Source organism: Lepisosteus platostomus, chromosome 2 (genome assembly GCF_059453375.1).
Source record: "Lepisosteus platostomus isolate fLepPlt1 chromosome 2, fLepPlt1.hap1, whole genome shotgun sequence".
NCBI lineage: Eukaryota > Metazoa > Chordata > Actinopteri > Semionotiformes > Lepisosteidae > Lepisosteus > Lepisosteus platostomus.
Window position 1 is genome coordinate 70,818,446 of NC_142612.1, and position 20,918 is coordinate 70,839,363.

Here is a 20,918-nt window from a genome sequence, read left to right on the forward strand (position 1 = left end):
AAGGTCATGCATGGATAATTGTGCATACAATATGTGGATTCAGGTCAGATTGGTTGTTCAGATCTTGATATGTAATATTGTTCAACAAGCTCAAGTAACGCATTACAATTTTACAAACCTGTGTTAAAAATTCAACATCAGGTTAAAGATGGAGCATGAGATGGAACAAAATTGTATATCTATATGAAATATGAAAGCCTACAGCGATAAAATCAGAAGTTGTGACATAGAAATATACAACTGAAAAACCAATGCACAAAATGGAGCTCACATAAGAATCTACATCAGGTAGATACACACAGTGTACCACTTGGAGCCAACAGACATGAGGAAGTACAGTATACCACCACTTTATTTCTTGTGTCTTTGTGGGTACATCCCATCCATTCATTTTCTAACCACTTCTTCCAGCTTAGAGATGTGGGGGAACCACAGCAAGCAGGGTACACCCTGGATCAGACACCAGTCCAAGGTACATACAGTACCTAAACATCTAAATCCTTTAAAGTACTGAGGTTTTAGTGAAACAACCTGCAGTACACTGAGACCACTGGACCAAGCTGCAAGAATGATTCTCTTTCTGAAGTCCAGAAATATACCTTAGTAAGGGACAGCAGAGAGAGAACCTCATCTTCACATTCATTTTATGGGTGAAAAACTGAAGTGACACGGCCATGGCACTTTGAGCTAGGTCTCATTACTTTAGATGGCAATTACTCCTGATCAAGAGAAGCGAATGGGGAGAAGCCGCTGATAAGCAGAAGCTTTTGACTGGCTAATGCCATAGGCTGCAGTAGAGTATAATAGAATTGTTGGAACTTTAGTTAAAAGAAGAATGATGCATTCTTGAATTTACTGAATAAGCAAATTGAAATGCGTTTGGGACTGAATGTCCTACATTATATACTATGGTCAAGGTTTTAAGCATTAATATTCTGTTCTGTGGTTTTGGTTTGCAAGAGCCAACGTGCTCTATACTCTGATCAAGGCTTCAGAAGCAGATGACCTACGTAATATATAATGATCAGAAATTTTGAAACAACTTGTAGTATTCAGCTGAAGCAAAGTAACTGTAACTAGTACTCAATGTCACTAAATCACAAATGATTTTGAAAAAATACAGAAAACAACCAGAAATTAAATTTTGATTGACACTGTTTGCCAGTTAAATTGTTGTAGCTTTTTATAAAAAGCTGAAAAACACATTTCTGATTGTGTCATCACAAATGGAAGAAGCCTCCACATCTGAAATGTGTTCTTCTTCTCTTTACCTTTCAGCAACCTTTACCTGGTCCTTTGTAGCCTACACATGCTGATGCAGACCCCTACGCCAACAACAGATAATGCCACTCTGGAGCAATTTGCAACCTCTAACTATGAAAAAATGTCTATAGAACTTTTTAATTAAGCAACACATTACACAAAAATTTTAGTGTTACATGAAAACCAGTCATTTAATCAATATATTTGATGTTTTACAAGAGCTAAAACCAACTGACAAGATGTGCACTTTTAAACACTGTTAGAACGTTATCTGAAGAGAAAAAAATGCAAAACTGACGGTCAAATGACCAGCTACAAACTGATGTCATATTCATAACCTTTTAGAAATAAAAATATAAACCATCTTGGGTGCATTTTGCATCTTATATTGGTATATTTTCTGCGCTGTACTTCCCAATGTGCATATAAAGGAATCTAGTATTATTGCAAAGAAAAAGAAAAATTGGAGCCGAGGAATTCAGGCGATCCCAGGTCTTATCAAACTAATGTGATTCTGTGAAAACAATGAAAACAAAAGATTCCAGGAAGATCCAATGGCTTTAATTAAAGATATTGGTGCCAAATACAAAGGGGGTATAGATATGCTTGCTATATCTAGTCCCGCGTACAATGTAAACTAATAACAGGTGAATCTTAATTTTTCTCTAGTCATGTTTACAAGGTTGTGGTCTCTTTGAACAAGGTTGAAGTCAATGATGCAGGAAACACTCTCACAATATTGTGTCAGTAACAGTTTCTTTAAGCTGTCTGCCCAGTTCAAATGGATGCCAAGGTCGGCCCGGGGGTTATCACTAATTCTGTAAACATAAAAGGCACTAGATTGCATGGGTGCCAAGGGAGGGGTCGGTCTTTACTAATCATAGGCACTCACCCTTGCTCTTATCACCTGGGGGGTTGTATAAATTCACTATTACAATAAGAAACTGCAAAGAACTTGATAGACTTTAAAAAAGAACTACTTACAGTACGCAGAGGGCGTATGCTCCTGGAATAGATTCGCTGTCCCGGAGTAGAAAGCTACCATCCTTTGCTGCTTTGGAAAGCAAGTCCTCAGCTTTGGAGCGGGTAATATTACCATGGTACCAAGGCTGAAAGGTTGCCATTCCAGCCTCTGACTTTTTTCTGATGGTTTGGTTGAGTTTCTATTTTGTATTTTGAAGTTGGTTACAAAATACGCAGAAGAACGTCTGGGTGAATTCAGACCAGCTAGCTGGTTGAATTCATTTTGGTCTCTCTCTCTTCTCTCTTCCTGTTCGAGAGGCGAAAGCTGTTAGAGGAGGAAGCAGCCACAAACACAATTTTGAACTTCCTCATTCTCAGTTCAGAGCGAGAAGCAGCAAAAGAGCTGCAAAGCTTCACATCTTTCTTGTTCACACAAGTGTGAGCATACAGTTAGGTGGTAAAATACCTGGTAAAAACAAACTGCTATCACTATCAGGACAATAACAGGCCTTATTTCACATAATACCAATTCATACACAGGATGTGCAACAGAAAAATAGATGCAAACCAATTGCTTGTTGAATTATTTTGTAGAAATCTAAGAGTGTAACAACTCTTACATGAAACATTACTGACTTGTCTCTGCCATGATGGAAACTGATGGTTTAATATCCTCCAGGCCAGCTCTTGCATGAAAAGGAAGCCATGTGCCCCATGTGTTAATATGTCTGAAGCACCATCTCACTGCACCTGTGCCATGCTTGTTTATTAGTGAAACAGAACGTTTCAAGACCTCCCTTGTCTCAGAGCATGAAGATGATTCAATTATTTATTTTAGACAAACTATAATTTTTAAAAATAATGGTTCATAATAAGGTAATAAAATAACATTCAAAATGTTCCTTTGGTGATGTAATTGTTCATTTGTTTTGTTTCAATCTACACTTCCTTCTGCGGCAAACATGGGGTCTTATGGTGAGTCACCCATATTTTTCAGCACCGGGCATGCATTACTTTCAATAATGAGTGTCTTGCTTGTGACAATCAGAAGCAGTAATCCAGAGAGGCTGTTAACTTTTTGGCTTCCCATTTGCAAGTTAAAACAACATATTGTACCTCTGTAGCACGGCAGCTACCTCAGAACTGGGAATGTGGGAGAAATTACAATATTTCAAAAGGCAGACAAGCATGTTTATGCTACCATGTCCTATTGAAATTCAACACATAATAACTTAATAGCAAAGGTTCAAATCCAAGCTCCATCACAGACATCATTACTTTACTTGAACTGAAGACAAGAAAAGAGCTCACGAAATATCTGTATTTTTTATCATTTCGATAATTATCATATCATTATAATTATCATTTTATCAACTCGGCAGGTTTCAGAAAGCCACTTATTGCTGGTAAGGATTTTCACAATTAGGAACCTCTCCTGGAAATGTACCTGTAGGTTACAAGTGGGACAAGACCTCGAGCAAGAGACACCAGTCCATCGTCGGGCACGCATACACATGAACAGTTGAGAGGCACCCATGAACCACACACAGCTCTGGAAGATAAGAGGAAACAAGATCACCTAGAGGAAACCTTTGCAAGCCTAAAATAAACACCCAACCAAAAATCCTATGATAGAGGCAACAGCACTAATTTCTATGTCACTCTGCCAACCTTATATAATATGTCATGTCCTGTTACTTTTATTTTTCTAATTCTGATTATATTGTTACTCTATGTGTGTCCTTAGAGTTCCAGCAATCAGCAGGGTCTTAGTAACCCTATCAAACTTCGAGAGAAGGAAATAGCAAGGGGGCATATATTTATGCCACTGTACCTCTCTCCTTCAATGGACTATATAGGTTTTTAAGATCCTATTTGTTTGCCCAATACACTTTCATAAAATGAATTTTAAGATGACTTAAAGTGGATGTGACTTTCAGAAAGAGCTGTTAATAAAGCCAAATAATGAACAGAAATAGCATCAGAAAATTAAAAATAACACTTAGATAAATATAAAACATGCATGTCATAAAAAGGGAAATTTCAATGCTAAAACCTTATACAATGTTCTTGCATTAGTGCAGAACCACAGAAGGCCTATGGCTTTATTAGTGCAGAACCCATCATTGTTCGTCACCTTCAGTTGTGTTTGAAGAGTAGCAGGAAGAGGACTGTGCACACACGTCATAGCCTCGAGAAATGTATCTAGAAAAAAGTACAAAATGTGCAATGAAATATTCACCAGGAATAGATTGTGAGAGTTTCATAAACCCTTGCAAAGAATCTCAGAAGGTATGTATTTGCACTCTCAGCTGAATGTACATTTACTGCAAAGAAAGCAGATGGGTTAAACATCACAAAAACACAAACCAAAAAACAAATACAATCTGTCTGATGTTTCAAAGCCACAGTGACACCTTCTTAGGAGGTGACAAGAGATGCTGTGCAGAAGTCTTGTGTTCCGGTTTACGGAACTCTAATTAGAAACAACTGACAGAGTCAATGAAAACTCTTTTGTGACTTTGTCCTTTATTTAACTAATGTAAGTATCACATCACAAAATTAAGTTCTAGCCCAAATCAGAAAAGAATCAGCCAACAATACGAAATTATAAACCCGTGCTTAAGCATTTTTATTTGCAAGGGAGCTATTCCTTCTCAGCAATGGAAACCTGGCATCAGGGTTTGGAATTTGAGATGGGTGGTGATGGAGGAAGGTTAAAGGTTTGACAGTGGCTTAAAAATACATTTTTAATCAAGTTTGCCTCTAACTTGTGAAAGTGAGCTCTAATACTAATGTGTAATATGAACATGACTCTTATGGAGTTACGTAACTCTGTCCTGTTACTAAACTGTCCAAACAGAATCTAAAATTGCAGGAAGGATCTTTGTTAGATATAAACACTGCACATTCAGACTTCTGTAATACACTAAATAGCACTGGTGCAGATGCAGGATACCTAATACCTGTATATTTACACCCACTCACACAAGTGGCAGCTAAAGTAACTGAGAATATCAAGACGCTTGGATTGTTCAATGTATCATTTTCACATTTAGCTAGATTCTCTGGTGTATTCTTAGACAGGATCCCCCCCTCTCTACAGCCCACAGCTCTGAGGAGAACATAAGAGGATGCCCTGCATTTTCAGAAAGTGCTATGGACAGGAAGTGTTGCACAAACCCAATCTGCTGACATACCACACTTTGAGTCACATGACTCAAGAAAGTCCAAGTCTCATACACACATCTAAGTCAGGGGATTTCCACCCTCCACTGCCTCTCAGTGTTGTGTCCCAGCTAATATGCCACTGCACAGACTGAAGACAGCATTTTGTAGCAAGTATCAGCAATGCAAATAGTTCCTTCCCGACTGCTCAGTTTACTCAACTGCATTCATTTCAGTTGATTATGCATTACAGATATGAATCATGCTGTTTGTAAAATGTGACCTTCCAAAATGAAACTTGAGGACTGAATGTTGGAAAATAAAAAAATAAGTGAATGAATCGAACAATGCAGAACAACAGTATATTGTGCACAGCAATTCTGTCTAGATATCAGGAAGTAGACTGTCAATCTGCTGTCCCGATCGCATACACAGCAAAATCACGTGCACAAATAACCGGGAATGTAACATAAATTTACCAAGAATTTGTGGTGTCTGGATATTACATATTTTAAGTTTTTTTTTTCTCCAAAAATGTATTCATCATGAAAACAAACATTCCATAAAATTGGCATCTGCCAAGATTTGTCAAGGCCAAGTGCAGGAATTTGCACAACAGAAACATTTTAGTGATACTGTAAGCTGGGGGAAGATGCAAAGTGGAAATTAAGTGATAAGGATATTTATGAGCATTCTCAGCGATTGGACAAACTTCAAGCTTCTACTTAACAAAGGTGATTTCTTCATGAATTTGTAGTCAGAGTCTTGTATGTATTTAACCTAAACACAACAACAGGTTGTGATCGCACAATAATGTGTGCAGCAAGCATGAAATGAGTTAGTGTTCATTAAATAACTGGCTCCTTTAAGCTTTGTGTAATTCAAGAAATTAAGAAAATACCTAATATAAGGATTATTTAAGATCCATTTATAAAAATCAAAGAGATAAATATTACCTTCAAGTTTTTCCCAGCAGTCCTCCATATTCTTTGGGTCTTCTTTCTGGAATACAGAATGTCCCATTTGTGTGATACAAAAGATTTTGTGCAAATCTGTTAAATAAATGCAAGAAATCACACATAAAGCAGATAACTATGATTATCTATGGTTAATGGATTTTTGAGAAAAAAAAAGTATGTAATACCTAAGGTGTTAGGAGTACATGACTCATTAATTTGTTTAGGGAGTGGAAACGCTTTCTTTAAAGGTGAAATAATAATAATTCATAATAACTGCTTACACTTATATAGCGCTTTTCTGAACACTCCACTCAAAGCACTTTACAGGTAATGGGGACCCCTCCACCACCACCAGTGTGCAGCATCCACCTGTATGATGCGACGGCAGCCATAGTGCGCCAGAACCCTCACCACACATCAGCTATCAGTGGGGAAGAGAAATAAACCTCCTGGGTAAGAATTTTGATTTGTTTTTGCATTATGTTATTTTAAATTTGATTCAGCACTGCTGTATTGCTGGATTTTTGATGATTTTCCTTTCAAACGTGTAAATACATGCACTTGCACAAACAACAAGCCCAGTAACAATTCAATTATTCCAGTTTAAGGTCAACTTTCTTACCTACCATTTGGTTTGTCAGTCTGCTACTTCCTGTGTGCAATCTCTCTTCTCAGTATCTGCTATCACGTCTCAATTTCTGCTAGTCACTTGCTCCTGCTTTTTACTTGCCTTGTTCTGAGCTGGAACCAGATCCCTAGAAATATCAGGACTGCAACATGTTTGATCACCTACTGGTGCCTACTCAAGACTTTATTCTTCATACTGCATTATATATCAATGTCATTGCTCTGCTTTTCATTGTATTGTTTTATGTAATGCAAACTTTATTTTTAATGTTTAGTATTTTAATATAATGTACATATTTTTTCTATGGTTGTTGTATCATGTAATAGTATTCACTAGTTAATGTAAGTATTAACTATTTGTTATGTATGCTTACACATTGATATTCTCACAAAAATGTTTTAATACATTATATCATAAAGTAGAAAAAAGGTATGTTTAGCTACAGTCTTGCAAAAGTATTCAGACACTTCCTAAGGTGTCTGTTTTTGTGAAACTACACAATGATCTATACACATCTTTTTGGACTTAATATTTTATTCAAAATCTGGGTGCTCAAAACAAAGACTCCTAAGGGTAAAGATAAATTACAGTCAATGTCTTAAAAACTAAGAAAACAAACCAAAATATGTTGAGTGCATGAGTTTTTGTAACCCTGAACACAATATTTTTGTAGTAGCACCTTTGGCAGCAATTACTGTTGCATGTCTTTTTGGGTAGGTTACTACCAACTTTGTACTCTGGCTTGGTGCATTTTTTGCCCATTCTTCTTAGCAGATTTGCCATTTGCTTAGGCTCCCTCAAGGTTATCATGGACAATAGTTTTTTAATCTTTCCACAGATTTCCAATAGGATTCAAGTTGGGAATTGCCACTCAATGATATTAACTTTCTATTTTGATATTAATGATATTAACTTTCATTTTCTTAAACCACTCTAGTAAAGCAGACTGAAAAGGTAAATATCCACCCAATTTTAAAGCCCTTAGCAGGCTGAAATATTCTCCACCAATATTTTCTTGTACTTTTCTCCACTCATTTTTCCTTCAATCCTGATGAGCTTTCCAGTCGCTGGTGAGCAATACCATGATGCTGTCACCACCATACTTGACTGTAGGGACGTTGTTGACAAACATAATACATTTAGACCGAAAAGTTCCAATTTGGTTTTATCTGACCACAGTACCTTTTGCCAAATTTTTGCAGGATGACTCAGGTGCTTGTGTTACAAAGCCCATGCGGGATATGAAATGGGTTTCCACTCTTGCATACAGGCCAGCTTTGTGGAGGGAGTGGAATATTGTTGACTGAGCACATTTTCTCACATCTCTGCCCCGGAGGGCTGCAGCTCTTTTGGAGTTGTCATTGGCCTCAATGATTAGTTTCTCCTTGCCCAGGTGCTCAGTTTCAAGGGACAGTGTCTGGCCGGTAACATGCTCCTTTCATTCTTGATGATCAAGTGGACCGTAGTCACAGTGATATTCAGAGACTTTGATATTTTTGTATCCTTCTCCTCTGCTGTTCGGTGACTTTCTCTCTGACTTGCCTTGAAAGCTCTTTAGTCTTCATAGTTGAGTCTTTGCCTGAAACTCACAACCTGACCAAGTAACCTCAAAGAATAAGGAGTTTGTCATGTGATCCACAATTATTGCACATAGACATAGTGCTTCACTTGTGTGTTTCATTAAGATTATTTTGTGCACCCAAATGAATTTTGGGCAAAGTGTTTCAATACATGATTCCTGAAACATGATTTTTCAAATTTTCTTTCATATTTATTTTATATTATCTTTTTATTTTTTTATTTTTGCTTTTAACTTGTGGTGTAGATTGTGTATATAACAAATACTAAGCGCTACTTGTATAGTGAAAACTGTACACGGGGTCTGAATACTTTTGCAAGCCACTCTAGTTTATGACCACCATCATGACTGCTTTGCTAAATAGAACTACCTAAAAATAATGATAAAAAGTATTAAAGATGCAATCAGTATTCAATACTACTGCTTATTGCATTTTAATCCCACTATATATTACTGGTCATAAGAGGGTTTTTTCAGGTGCAGTGTTTATTTATTTTATATTATTTCAAGGGGTTAGAAAGGGAATCTGTCTCAGTATGCAAGGATTTTTATAAATGGAAGCAAGACAAAGTTAAATGCGTAAATTGCTCATTAATTAATAATATAAACACAGTTGCTTATGATATTTTAATATTTAATATTTTACAATACAGTGATCAAAGCAGGGACAAAGTGAAATAAATAATAAAAAACAGGTGACACAGTAAAGCCAAATATAAACAGGAACTACAGTATGTTTAAATCTCATTTAATAATAATTAATAATAATTGCTTACACTTATATAGCGCTTTTCTGGACATTCCACTCAAAGCGCTTTACAGGTAATGGGGATCCCCTCCACCACCACCAATGTGCAGCATCCACCTGGATTTAAAGAAGTTCCATATTCTTAAAATCAGTTTAGTTTGTACCTTGGAACTTGTAGCTGTGAGAAAATGATGCACGGAGAGAGACCTCTGGGGGGTTTGGGTTTTCTGTTAATTCCCATGAAGAAAGATGATTTTTTGGGAAAGGAATAAGAGTAACCACAAATAGCCATTTTGCATTTCTAAATATGCAGGTGCAAGCAAGAATGTAAATTACTGCAATAAATGTTCACTTTGATATATCCACACTGTTTTAGGGAATGCTGTTATAAAAACAAAAGGTGAGAATAAGCAGATAAAAACTAAAGAGAGTATACATCAACACTCATCTAATTTCACATTAGACTGTATATGCCAAGACTAGATAAAACAAACTATTATAAGTCATAGGAGAAAAACTTCACAAAACAAAATGGCAACTTTACTCCCCCACATCCAGTATTTCTACAAAAGACATGCTTTTTACACAGAGAATGCATTATTGTCCCTTTGTCCACTGATTTAATTAATATTTTACTTCTGAATCAAGTGCTGAAGGCAGATAAGAATTAAAAATAAGAATAATAGAATATGCTTCAGACACAACAGGTAAAACATCACACTAAACATTCTGCTTCTGCAGAAGAACCCGTCATTATCCACTGTCTAATGATGTACAGATAGATGGACATTACTGTCAAAAACATGGCAACAAAGAAAGTAAGACTGAAATTGCCATTGTGAACACTCTTTCTTTGGCTAAAAGAATGAGCAGGTGTTGCTGTTAATTTTGAAATAAACGTTTTTTTCAGCTGATTGGCTTTGTTGCTGGCAAATCTAGGAAGCAGACAAAACACAGAACAGCAATATCTTGATCTATTTTCCCAATTTTAGTTGACTTGCACCAGGGGATCAGTATTGCTACTTACAGCGATCTTCTCATTGAGGTTTTAAATGGAGAAACGTATATCAAACAACATAAGACTCTTTTTTTTGGAACACATTCTTAATGCAATGTTACCTGAGTCAGCATGGTATCAAATTTCTTTTTCCAATGGATAAAGAAATCTCACAGAGATGGGGGGGGGGGGTCTTTTCTTTCGGGGGTGGGAGAGGGCGCCGAAAGCAAAGCGAAAACACGGTCCATCACATCAGAACTCGGACTTGGCACTCAGCGAGCTCTCGTGCGTCGTTTTGGCTTCCCCGCTGGCAGCTCCAGAGCACCCTGCTTTCTTCCCACAGAGCAGCTGCCAAAACACGTCCCGAAACTTCTCTGCACCAAACAGGTAAACGAGGGGGTCGAGAGCGCCATTCAGGCAGGTGAGCGAAGAGGTCAACCGGTTCCCCAGCATTAGGGCTCGTTTAGTCTGACAGGACACCCCCGGGTGGCCGTGCACAACAATATAGATCACGCGGCTGACGTGGTAGGGTAAAAAGCAGACCAAGTAGATGAGCAGCACCAGGCCTATGGTGCGGAGAGCTTTGCTTTTGAGACCAGTCTCCAGCCTTATCCCCTGGCGGAGGCTGTGGACGATCAAGAGGTAGCAGACGAGCGTCACGAGGAAAGGCGGAGTAAAGGCCACGGCGATGGAGACGAGGGCCCGATGTGACGTTTTCTCGCGGTACAGCTGCAGGCACACGGTGAGATTGTCCTTCTGGATGGTCTGCCGGGTGGCCAGCAGAGGGGCCATTGATACGGTCACCAGGATCCAAAGGACAAGACTGACGGTGTGGGCGTAACGGGACTGGCGGATTTTCAAGGAGCGCACGGCATGCACCACTGCCAAGTACCTGTCCCCGGCCACGCACGCAAGAAAATAGATGCTGGCGTACATGTTGACGTAGAAGAGGAAGCCCACGACACGGCAAGGCACTTCTCCGAACGGCCAGTGGCCTCCAGTCAGGTGGTAAGCAGCCCGCAGAGGCAAGATCGCCACGTAGGAGAGGTCAGCAATGGCCAAATGCAGCAGGAACACGTTAGAGGGGGAAGTAGTGCCGTGCTGTCGAGAGAAGATCCACAGTGCCAGCCCGTTGCCAGTAAGCGCCAGAAGGAAAACCACTATGTACAATCCTCCAAATACGATATTCTCCACCACCGTCTCTGCGCTGCAGCTCTCAGATGACTGGTTGGGGAGCATAGATGAGATTTCCACCGATGAGGAGTTCATGTCTCCTACCTGAAATGAGACGCAGACAATTGCTGAAGGAAAACAATGTGCTTCTCTTTACCAGTAAAATATCTGAAAATTAAGAAATGTGAAGCTACAAAAATCCGTATATATGGAAACCATTTGAAATATCAAAACTAATTTTGTGTCTTTTATTCATTGATATCCTGGTAAGATCTTTCTAATTAGCCTCTCCCTCTGATATTGATAGTTTTCTCAAAAGTAAATTGCAGCATTCCAAAAAAATAGTTCTGCAGCCTTGTTGGCAAGTGACATCATACCATGGTCGAGAAATGTTTATTCGACAACTGTGTGTGCAACCTAAAGACATGCCTTTGCAATAAAGAAAGTGCATTGAGTGCATATGGACAGATGGAAAATTGGGAAGAATTGAAAAGGCTACACTGATTTATGGAAAGGAAATATGAATAGTATCATTGATACTTTGACTATGAACTCTCACTTTTATATTATAACTTATGGTCTGCCTGAGATTCTTAAATCCCCATGAAATGTATTTCTCCCACCTCAATAAGACCTCCACAGTTTTTCCAAAGGAGGAGCATTCACACAGGAGGACAGAGGTTGTAAACATCTCCACTTGTTCCCAGCTGCAGTTTCATTAGCAGCTGATACAAATGCCAAAAATATCTTATAAATATTCTGTTGGGATCTAAATTCAACCCATGCTTGTTTTTCTCAAAATAAAGTTGCATAGTTCCTGTAACATTAAACGGTTGTTCAAGAATGGTCCTAAAGTTATACCTACACTAAATTAATTGTAATGGCCTATATGTTCATACAAAGTGTGTAGCACTGTGTCAGACAAGTGTGGTAACAGGAGATGTTTAGACCCCATGGGAATGCACACATGTCTGAAGAGCAGATGTGTGCTTGCAGATAAGATACTGTGTTGGTCAGCCATGCTATCTTGTAAGACGATTGTCCCCTCTCTCATGTTCTGTTTTCAACAGAATGGCCATACAGTTCACCATGCTTGAGATGTTAAGTCGCTTGATTTATTTGTGCTCCCAAACAAATTCTGTTTATTGAGAAGGTGTTTCAGCTTCATGGTGGCTAACTGTTAAAGGCTGTAGATACATAATTAGTCACAGACTGTCAAATGATGTTAAATGTGCTATAAAATCTTCAGCACTAAAACACTTTTGTCCAATTATTAGTTCTATGTATCACATAGGTCTAGATGCATGATACTTGTTATTTTTTATTATTCATAGATATCGGTACTCATGAGATTTGATATAGTCATCACCATTGTCACTATAGTATTGCTTTTATTCCAGATTCATATTTAACCACATATTCTAAATCTTTTGGACTTAAAATCAGTGAACATATTGTTTTCGTCCTCTATTTCTTCAAGAAATACAGCCAGCTTAAGTTTAATCTAATAAATTGGCTAGAAAATAAGGAGGCAGTGTCTGTTATGTGTTGCAGGTGTTAATCAGCAGCAGGGGTGGGAGACCTCAGAGTTCAAGGTTAGGAGAGGGTGTATTATTCAAGTGTTGCTTTTATTTTTGTAAGACACAGTGGGTAACATTAACTGTTCTTGGCTTTGAATTCGATTATAAAAATAATCCAAAAGACAGTGATACTGTACATCAATGGAGAGAACTAGTTATGAAGTCGAAGACTTACCCATGAATTGTATTGAAACATTTCAGGAAAAATAGCAGTGCCACAGAGAAAATCTCTGACACACAGAAACATTGAAGAAATATTTAAATAGTACTTTCTTAAGGGCATGCACTTCTTACATAGGGAGAATCAGTGGATCACATGTCGCAACAGTCTTTACAATTTAGGCAAAAAATAGGGATCGGCTGGACACAAGATTGTATGTAGAACTCATGCTGCTGCTCTTTTTCTGAAAATAACATATTTCTCAGTATATCTGATAATATTAGCTTTTATATACAAGATAACTCTTCTTATCTAAATGAAGAAAGAAATAGTTGACTAAAACAAATGTTTTTCAAATGTACATTTTTATTTTTTTCTCTGTACATTTTGGCAAATGGAGACTGTTGAGACCATAAATAGCACAACAGATGTAAAATTGTGGCAGTACTCCAGTAGCTAGGCTAAGAAGTTGGGTGAAGCAATATATTTCCATATCAATCCTTCTAGTTTAGAGCAAGTGTTTACCTCTGCTATCTGTAAAACATATTCTGACAGGCAAGATTGGAGTATGAAAAATTCCATTACAACATGATTTACATTCTATTAACATCTATACAAAAATCACCACCACCATCTGCTGCATGTACTGTATTTACTTCTCCCTGTGTAAAGTCTACATGTAAGAAGGCAAAGTGCTTCAGCTGCAGCTTCTCTGTCAAGCTAGCAGGATTAGAACTGTCCTGTACCTTTTGAATGAAAACCACCCTGTATTTTTCAGGGACAGTGTAAATGAGGAAACAGACAATTTCTATTAATTAGGTAACCAGTAAACTAGACTGCAAAATAAAGTGCACAAATGCCAATGGTAATAACAGATCATGTAAAAAATATCACAATTAACACAAGTCTACAAGTTACAATATTGCAATATCAACATAACAATCTGACAAATTCCGTTTTTCCACTAGTAACTGTAAGACCCTAACTTTTTAATTTTACTGCACTTTACTCACTGCTTCCCTTGCTATCAAAAGTTGAGAATATGATTTTGAAAGAAAAATCATACGGATTTAATTCAGTTTAATTTATTATAAATGACACAGTGCACTTACAGCTATCAGAAGAGACAAGAAAAGCACTTTTCAAGATAATTAGAACAAGACAAATGCACACTTCAGATATCTGCAAACTTTGAGGACACCTCAATGCAAACTCTACTGTTGTTCTCCTCGATAGTCATTAGAAAATGAAAACTAAATATCAACAACACAGGACTAGTAACAAAAATTGCATTGTTTCAGCTTCTATTAATTTTTGAGGTTTGTAGTTAACCAGTTTACAAAGACAAACAAGGGCACTTACTTATCACGATGATTCTCTTCTCAAGCTTTGCTGAAATAGAGCTTCCAAGGGTGTAAATATCTCACTGCGAAATGCTGGCGTTCATCTAACAACAGCTGGTGGTGGAGCCAAGATAATACACAGCAGCTCAGAGGTTGTGAATAGGGGAAAGTTACAACGAGAGAAATAAATGCAATGTGTTCTATCACGTTTATAAGGCAAGAGATAGAAGACATATCCTCCTATGAGTTTCTTCAGCAAGTGAAAACAATTTCATTAAAGAAAGAAATTCTGAGCTGATTTGGGAAACCGTAGCTCTATGAATGTTCTGTTGCTTCTCAAATTTGATTAGAGGTCTTGAAAGGGGGCTCTCATGCAAACTTTGACCTCATCTATTTTACACCATCCCTTTGCCTGTGAGGACCACTTGTGCCTTGAATGCTTGACAATAGCCTGAGTCAAGAGAAGGGATTCATTTAATTTTGTAAAAAAAGAATGGCGTGCTTCCATACCAATGAGCACCATGGCAACAAGGCCTAGACTTTTTCCAAAAGCCTCTGTGATAACGCCTTTTTCCTCTATATCAATAAATAGAAGGGAGATTGTGTTGTTAATTGGTCGGTTTATGAATAAAGCCACAAAGATGACTCTTCATAGAAGGTTTAAACTAAGAAGCCCCCTGTGCTCTACAGAGAAAAAGAAAAGAAGATTGAAAGAAACAGGGGCTCTGTTAGCTAGGTTCTGATGGGAGGACTTATGTCTGGGCCACTGATAATCAGTCACATTTCCACCAGACAGATGTGGAGGAAAATTAAAAAGCAGAGTTATTTCTTTTATAGAAGATCACAGCTGCACATCTTACACATCGTTTCATTTTATTTTTTCAGCTTAGCCCCATCTCTATGTTAATGGGATTCAGTGACTTGAATAAAAGCACTGTTCTATTGAGACAATCTGAGAAAAGTTAGCTAGTAAAGGCTCTATACTGCTAACTGCTAATTCTGAATTATCTCCACATTTCTTATCAATATAACAAGGCACATCAGATAAAACTTCAAAAAACGCAAATATCAACAGTGTTGATGTTTCACCCCATTATGAAACCATAATAACCACTAAGACAAAATGGGGACTGTTTTTAAGCTCTAGAAAGTTTACTTTTTACTCAAAGGTATTTACAGAAAATGCATCCACATAAGCAAGCTGAATTGATTTAACGATTTCCACTTTTTGTATCCTTCTTAAAGGAAAAAACGCAAAAGCTGCAAAATTCTCACCCTAATGCCCTTGTAGAATGATCACAGATGATTTTGTAATATTTTTAAAGGGACTAACAGATTTCTCTAATCAAAGCTCTTTAATGAAAGTCATCAGGTGAGAAGGAAAATACAAAAAACTAGGAGCTTTTAAGATCACATACTGCACCGGAACATCATTTAAAAAGTGATTTGTTGTTTTTAAAATTACAACATAATTTATTATTAATTTATTATTAAAAAATGTAAAACTTTTCCCTTAGTTAGAAGCACATTTCTACACTGTGTGCAAAAGAACTATGGAATATTCTGTGATCCAGATTAATAAAACGTGTTTCCGCAGAAGATAGGTACAGCCAAGACTATGGAGCCAGTTCATAACAAAATTCAATAGCTTCAGAGAAAAAAAAATTGGAAACAAAAATGAAGGAATGTTTTCAATGTTCTCTTTGAGAGGGTCTAAATATTTCTACTTTATGAAGCGAAAGAGATGTGATAGAAAACTGAAATGCATCTTGATATCAATAAATCTAAAGTATCTGCTGCATGACTGATTTGAGATGTCACATCTATCCTCTGTTACAGAATAAATTAACCCTTACTTTTTAACATACATCAATAGTTAGACATCATCAATTTTTGGCAATGTTTATTCATATTTGCACAAGTGTATGTAAGACAGCACACTATAGACATTTTTCCTTGAAAAAAAAAGAACTGAGCAATATGCACAGGGAATAAATAATTGTTTTGATGAACAGTGTAATGAGAAATAATTATCATAAAACTAGTTCTGAACTGAGGAGAAGGGGTAAAGTACTGAAGAGAGTATGGTATAGATGAACATAACTGGCAATAAGAGTAAAAAACTAAAGCTTCGTAAATAACCTCTATGTAGTTAACAGGTATTCAGAAGTCTCGATCTGAAGCATCAGTACATTGGCATTCAAGCCTTTCCCTTCAAATGTATCACATGACTCTTCCTATACTCCCTAAACAGCTTCTTTTCCTTATCTTGAAATAGCTCCAGAGATATTTTTCCTTGTGGCACTACTGAGTTCCTTTAGGATTTGATGGATTAAAAGAAATATATGAAGGTATATACCAACTGTCAGACTTAAGACCACTATTTCAGACAGAATTTGTTAACCTCATCCGAATGTTTTACTGCCACAGACTATCCACAGCTATAGGTATGGCTGTACTTACAGTATCTGAGTAACTACAGTATACAATATTTCATGCAGAACAAAGAAATATATGTGCAAGGGGTTACTGATACTAAACATTAAAAGCAGCTATAGAGACAGCAGTTTTAATAAAATAATACTCAAAAGCATTAATCTGTAAAGGCTAAATTACAAATAACATGAACAATGTTGATCCAGATGGAGTTCTAAGATTTTTTAAATTAATGTTCTGGTGAGAGACTCTCTTTTGATAAAACAAAGATCTGCTAAACTGTTTAATTGCTAGAGTACAACATAACATTTCATGAAAACTATGACATAAGAGTGAAATTAAAATGTCAATTATTTAAAAAATGTACTTTTTTATACACACAAAAAAACATACTACTGCATATAAGAGATGTATTTTTTTCTTTGCTTCTTGTCAATACAATAAATAAGAATACTTTCTCTAATTTAAGAAATGTGTGTTTATAGCCATGTGAAAATGTGTGTTATTTTATGTTAAATGTGATTTATACAAAAGTCATATAACAACATTCACACAATCGGTTTAATTCAGTTAGCCTTGAATCACAAGCCACAAAGGTATGGTGTTTTACTAGTGTGTGATCAGCATGGGAAATAGTGCAATTGACACAGGTATAACATCAGCAGGTGTTATGTCATTGCCTTTGTATCCCAGCAGGACTTGAGGTCTCTCTATCTTCAGGCAGGAAAGCGATTTGTCCTGGCGTGGACAGCATTCCTCTCATTAAGGTACATCGTTACATATGACGTCAAAAGGTCATCCATCTTGTAACCCTTAATATAAATAAAGACAAAAAGTACTTAACTTTCAATCTTTAGTCCTGAATGGAAGAGGCTACAATACTAGACCAAGAGTGAACCAAGATATTTTACTTCAGGACCGAGAGTGAAACTAGTACAAGTAGAAACCAAAAGGAAGTGCTTTCAGGACTGAAATAATAAAGCACTTCTTCATACAAAAGGCTTTGGGGATGTATGTAAAACTTCACAACCATGAAAGCAGCTCTATCAAGAAACAGGTCGACAAAATCCTTTGATCAATAAGCAAGAGGTTCCTGGAGGACCACAGTCTCTTCCAGTTTTTTACTCATTTAAGTATTCCACCACAGGTTAATTGATGTACATTTTCTACTGGGGAATATTGAAAATTTGCTTTCAGCTTTTAAAAGGTCCAATAGGGTCTGTAATGGATATCAACCTGGTACCAGTTTCTGACTTTCAAAATTTATTTCAGATGTATATCCTGAAATGTAACAAATTGGTTCAATAACTCATTGTGCAAGTGTCAACATTTTCATCCCTGTCTGTTCATCATAAATTATTTAAATATTAAGAATTTCTAGTCAGAAATAAAGATAAACAAGTTGAGGAGAGAGTGCTTAGCTTCTGGTTTCTGAAGCTGTTGGAAACAGTAACCTCAAAGTGAGGTATTTTTGAATCCCAGGACTGAGCACAGAAACAAGTCAATCATACATTAAGTCTAAACAAGGATCAGGTCAATTAAGTAATCAATTAGCCCTGATTATTTAGATTTCATTTAGGTCAAAGTCCAGAAGACACAGTGATACTCCAGTTGGGATTAGAAACCATTGCAATAAGATGCTACCAAACCAAATACCACGATGAGCTGAATAGACTCCATTGTAGCCTTTCCTATGTCCTTATACACACTAATGACATTAGTAGAGCTGATTTTACCAGCATGCGAGAGTATGTTTCTCTTACCAATGAAGTCTCACACAGAATTTTGTTTCCTTTGATCAGATTACCAATGGTCATGTGAAAATAGGTACTTCCACTGCACCAGTTTGCTATTTTGTTAAAAGGGTAAGAAGCCAGGACATCCTAAAAAATAGAAAGATTGATAAAAGAGATTCCATACAAGAAACAATGCAGTGTAAGAAATTGTTAAATGTATTATACATTCTCTCAGACTTTTATTTTAATTTTGTGAACAAAATACATTATTTTCCCAGTAAATTTAATAATTGTATTTCATTGTTCTATCTTAATTCTATAAAAAGAATATACATACATCAGGTTGGTCGCTCAGTATGTACTTTCATTAACCAAAATGAAGACAAATAAAATTCTGTGTTCTTGGTAGATGTCTTTTAGTGAAAGATTACCTTCAGAGTAATCAAGTAAAAAGAGGGAGAGTATATCCAACTCTTTTGCAACTCACAAGACCTTCATAATTCCCAATACTAATGCACTGGTTGGATTAAGAAACAACTACACAACAGTAGCTCACCTTAGATTTGGGGTGAATGAGTGTGACTCCTTGTTTGCTGATAGCTATCATTATGATATCTGGAAAAGCAGGTTCAGATGTTTGCTGAAAAAGAAGACCATGCCATTTTTCACTGTGCCACACGTTTATTAAAATGCTTTCCTTAGCAGAGATCATAGTCCTGATCTTCGTCATGATTGTGGGCTTTTGGATGACGACCTCACTATGCAGTGGATAGTGGATAAAGTATATCTGAATTGTAATTTTGTTTGACTCTAAAAGTATTTGAAGACTTTAAATGTTTTGCGATTATTTTACATTTAAATTCTTCTACATTACTCTAAGATGCATTTTTATTTTCAATAAGACATTTTTTTCATAAGCATCTGTCTCTATTTCAATATGTAGGTCAACTACTCAATAAGTAACATGCAGATTGATTTGACCCTTACGTGAACGAGGCTCAAAATGCAATATTTCTGCAATGGCTATATCTAAAACGTCCCAGTGCAAACCTACCTTCACTTCAAAGAAAGCACATCCAAAAGTGGGCCATCGGTGGATGATTTTCAGAATTGCCACTTTTGTGTCATTCACAGTCAGGCTAGCATGCTTGTTATAGGAAGCAATTATGTTCTGAAGAAATAAGGATATTCATGCTTACATTGTGAAAGAACAGCTTGTGGAGCAGGTATGTCAAACCCCAGTGTTATATTTTTCCTGAAGAGAAACATCATCACTTTCCCCCCCAAAATCATTTTTTAGGCACAACCCACTGATTCTGCTTATTTTAGATGAACAGGTTGCTTGTTTGTTATTCCTCTAATGGTGAGATTTCCCATTCTCTTGTTCAGTCTGGGCATACATTCATCTTAACAGCCACCTCTTTCAAAGATAACCAAGTGAACCAAGGAGAAGGAGTTGTGGTGCCTCCCTTATTAAAAAAGCGTTCACCTTGTTAAACTTGTTATAAGCTCTCAGTGGATAAAATCATTCAAACATGTGCCTTATACCCTAGATGTAAAACTTATATCATGGGGCCCCCTTCCTGGATTTAGTCAAACGTTCAAGACGGACAGAGTGACAAAAGTGTTTCCCCATTATTTTTGTTTGACTTGTTCTCACAAATTAGGGATGGAGGGCACCCATTTGTAGTTTCTTTCAGAAACCAAACTCCGATCTCCCACCTTCCTCCATTCCTCCGCAGACATCAGTTTGAGCTGGTCATTGGGAACCAGCTCTTTCAACATCTTTGGAATCATGACAAACTCTGACTTGTCATTGTTGAACTTCAGTTTGAAGATGAGGGCAGCTATATTGATCATGTCCTCCTTGCTACACCGGTGGTAACCCCGCAGGTATTTTGGCAGCTCCTATGGAATCATACAGAAAAGGCTCAAGTCAGCCTGAAGGGACGTTTTACATACATATATATTTTATATATTCAAAAAAAGGATAAAACCCAAACGTTTCTTGTTGCAAAAAAACAAATATGTTTTGGTACACAATTGTAAAACACAGAATGAAAACACTCATTTTGTTTTTGGTCTGAACACTTGAAAAAGAGAAAAAAATATTTTCACAAAATGTTTTAAGCCAGAAGTAATCTTACAGATAAAGACTGTTAACAGCTCACAAAAAAGCTCATAA

The 20,918-nt window shown here is 36.9% G+C and overlaps 3 protein-coding genes across 5 annotated transcripts in view; all 3 read right to left on the minus strand.

Moving 5' to 3' along the window:
- Positions 1–2,535, minus strand: part of inpp5d (inositol polyphosphate-5-phosphatase D) — a 34,706-nt gene extending 32,171 nt beyond the window's left edge. For 2 of the 3 annotated variants that reach the window (XM_088616643.1, XM_088616642.1), the window contains exon 1: positions 2,248–2,535. In XM_088616643.1, coding sequence (XP_088472769.1) covers positions 2,248–2,387 — 140 coding nt within the window. In that variant the 5' untranslated portion in view covers positions 2,388–2,535. The remainder of the gene's footprint in view (positions 1–2,247) is intronic. The other variant, XM_088616645.1, reaches the window with a different exon arrangement.
- Positions 2,536–9,177: 6,642 nt separating this feature from the next.
- On the minus strand, positions 9,178–11,574 carry gpr17 (G protein-coupled receptor 17). The gene has a single exon (XM_088616647.1). The coding sequence runs from the start codon at positions 11,572–11,574 to the stop codon at positions 10,558–10,560; it is 1,017 nt and encodes a 338-aa protein (XP_088472773.1). The 3' UTR covers positions 9,178–10,557.
- Positions 11,575–17,540: 5,966 nt separating this feature from the next.
- Positions 17,541–20,918, minus strand: part of myo7ba (myosin VIIBa) — a 32,686-nt gene continuing 29,308 nt past the window's right edge. Inside the window, exons 44-48 of the mRNA XM_088616646.1 lie at positions 20,456–20,641; positions 19,788–19,904; positions 19,290–19,373; positions 18,761–18,880; positions 17,541–17,809 (exon numbers count right to left, since the gene is read on the minus strand). Of these exons, the coding sequence (XP_088472772.1) occupies positions 17,714–17,809; positions 18,761–18,880; positions 19,290–19,373; positions 19,788–19,904; positions 20,456–20,641 (603 nt within the window). The 3' untranslated portion in view covers positions 17,541–17,713. The remainder of the gene's footprint in view (positions 17,810–18,760; positions 18,881–19,289; positions 19,374–19,787; positions 19,905–20,455; positions 20,642–20,918) is intronic.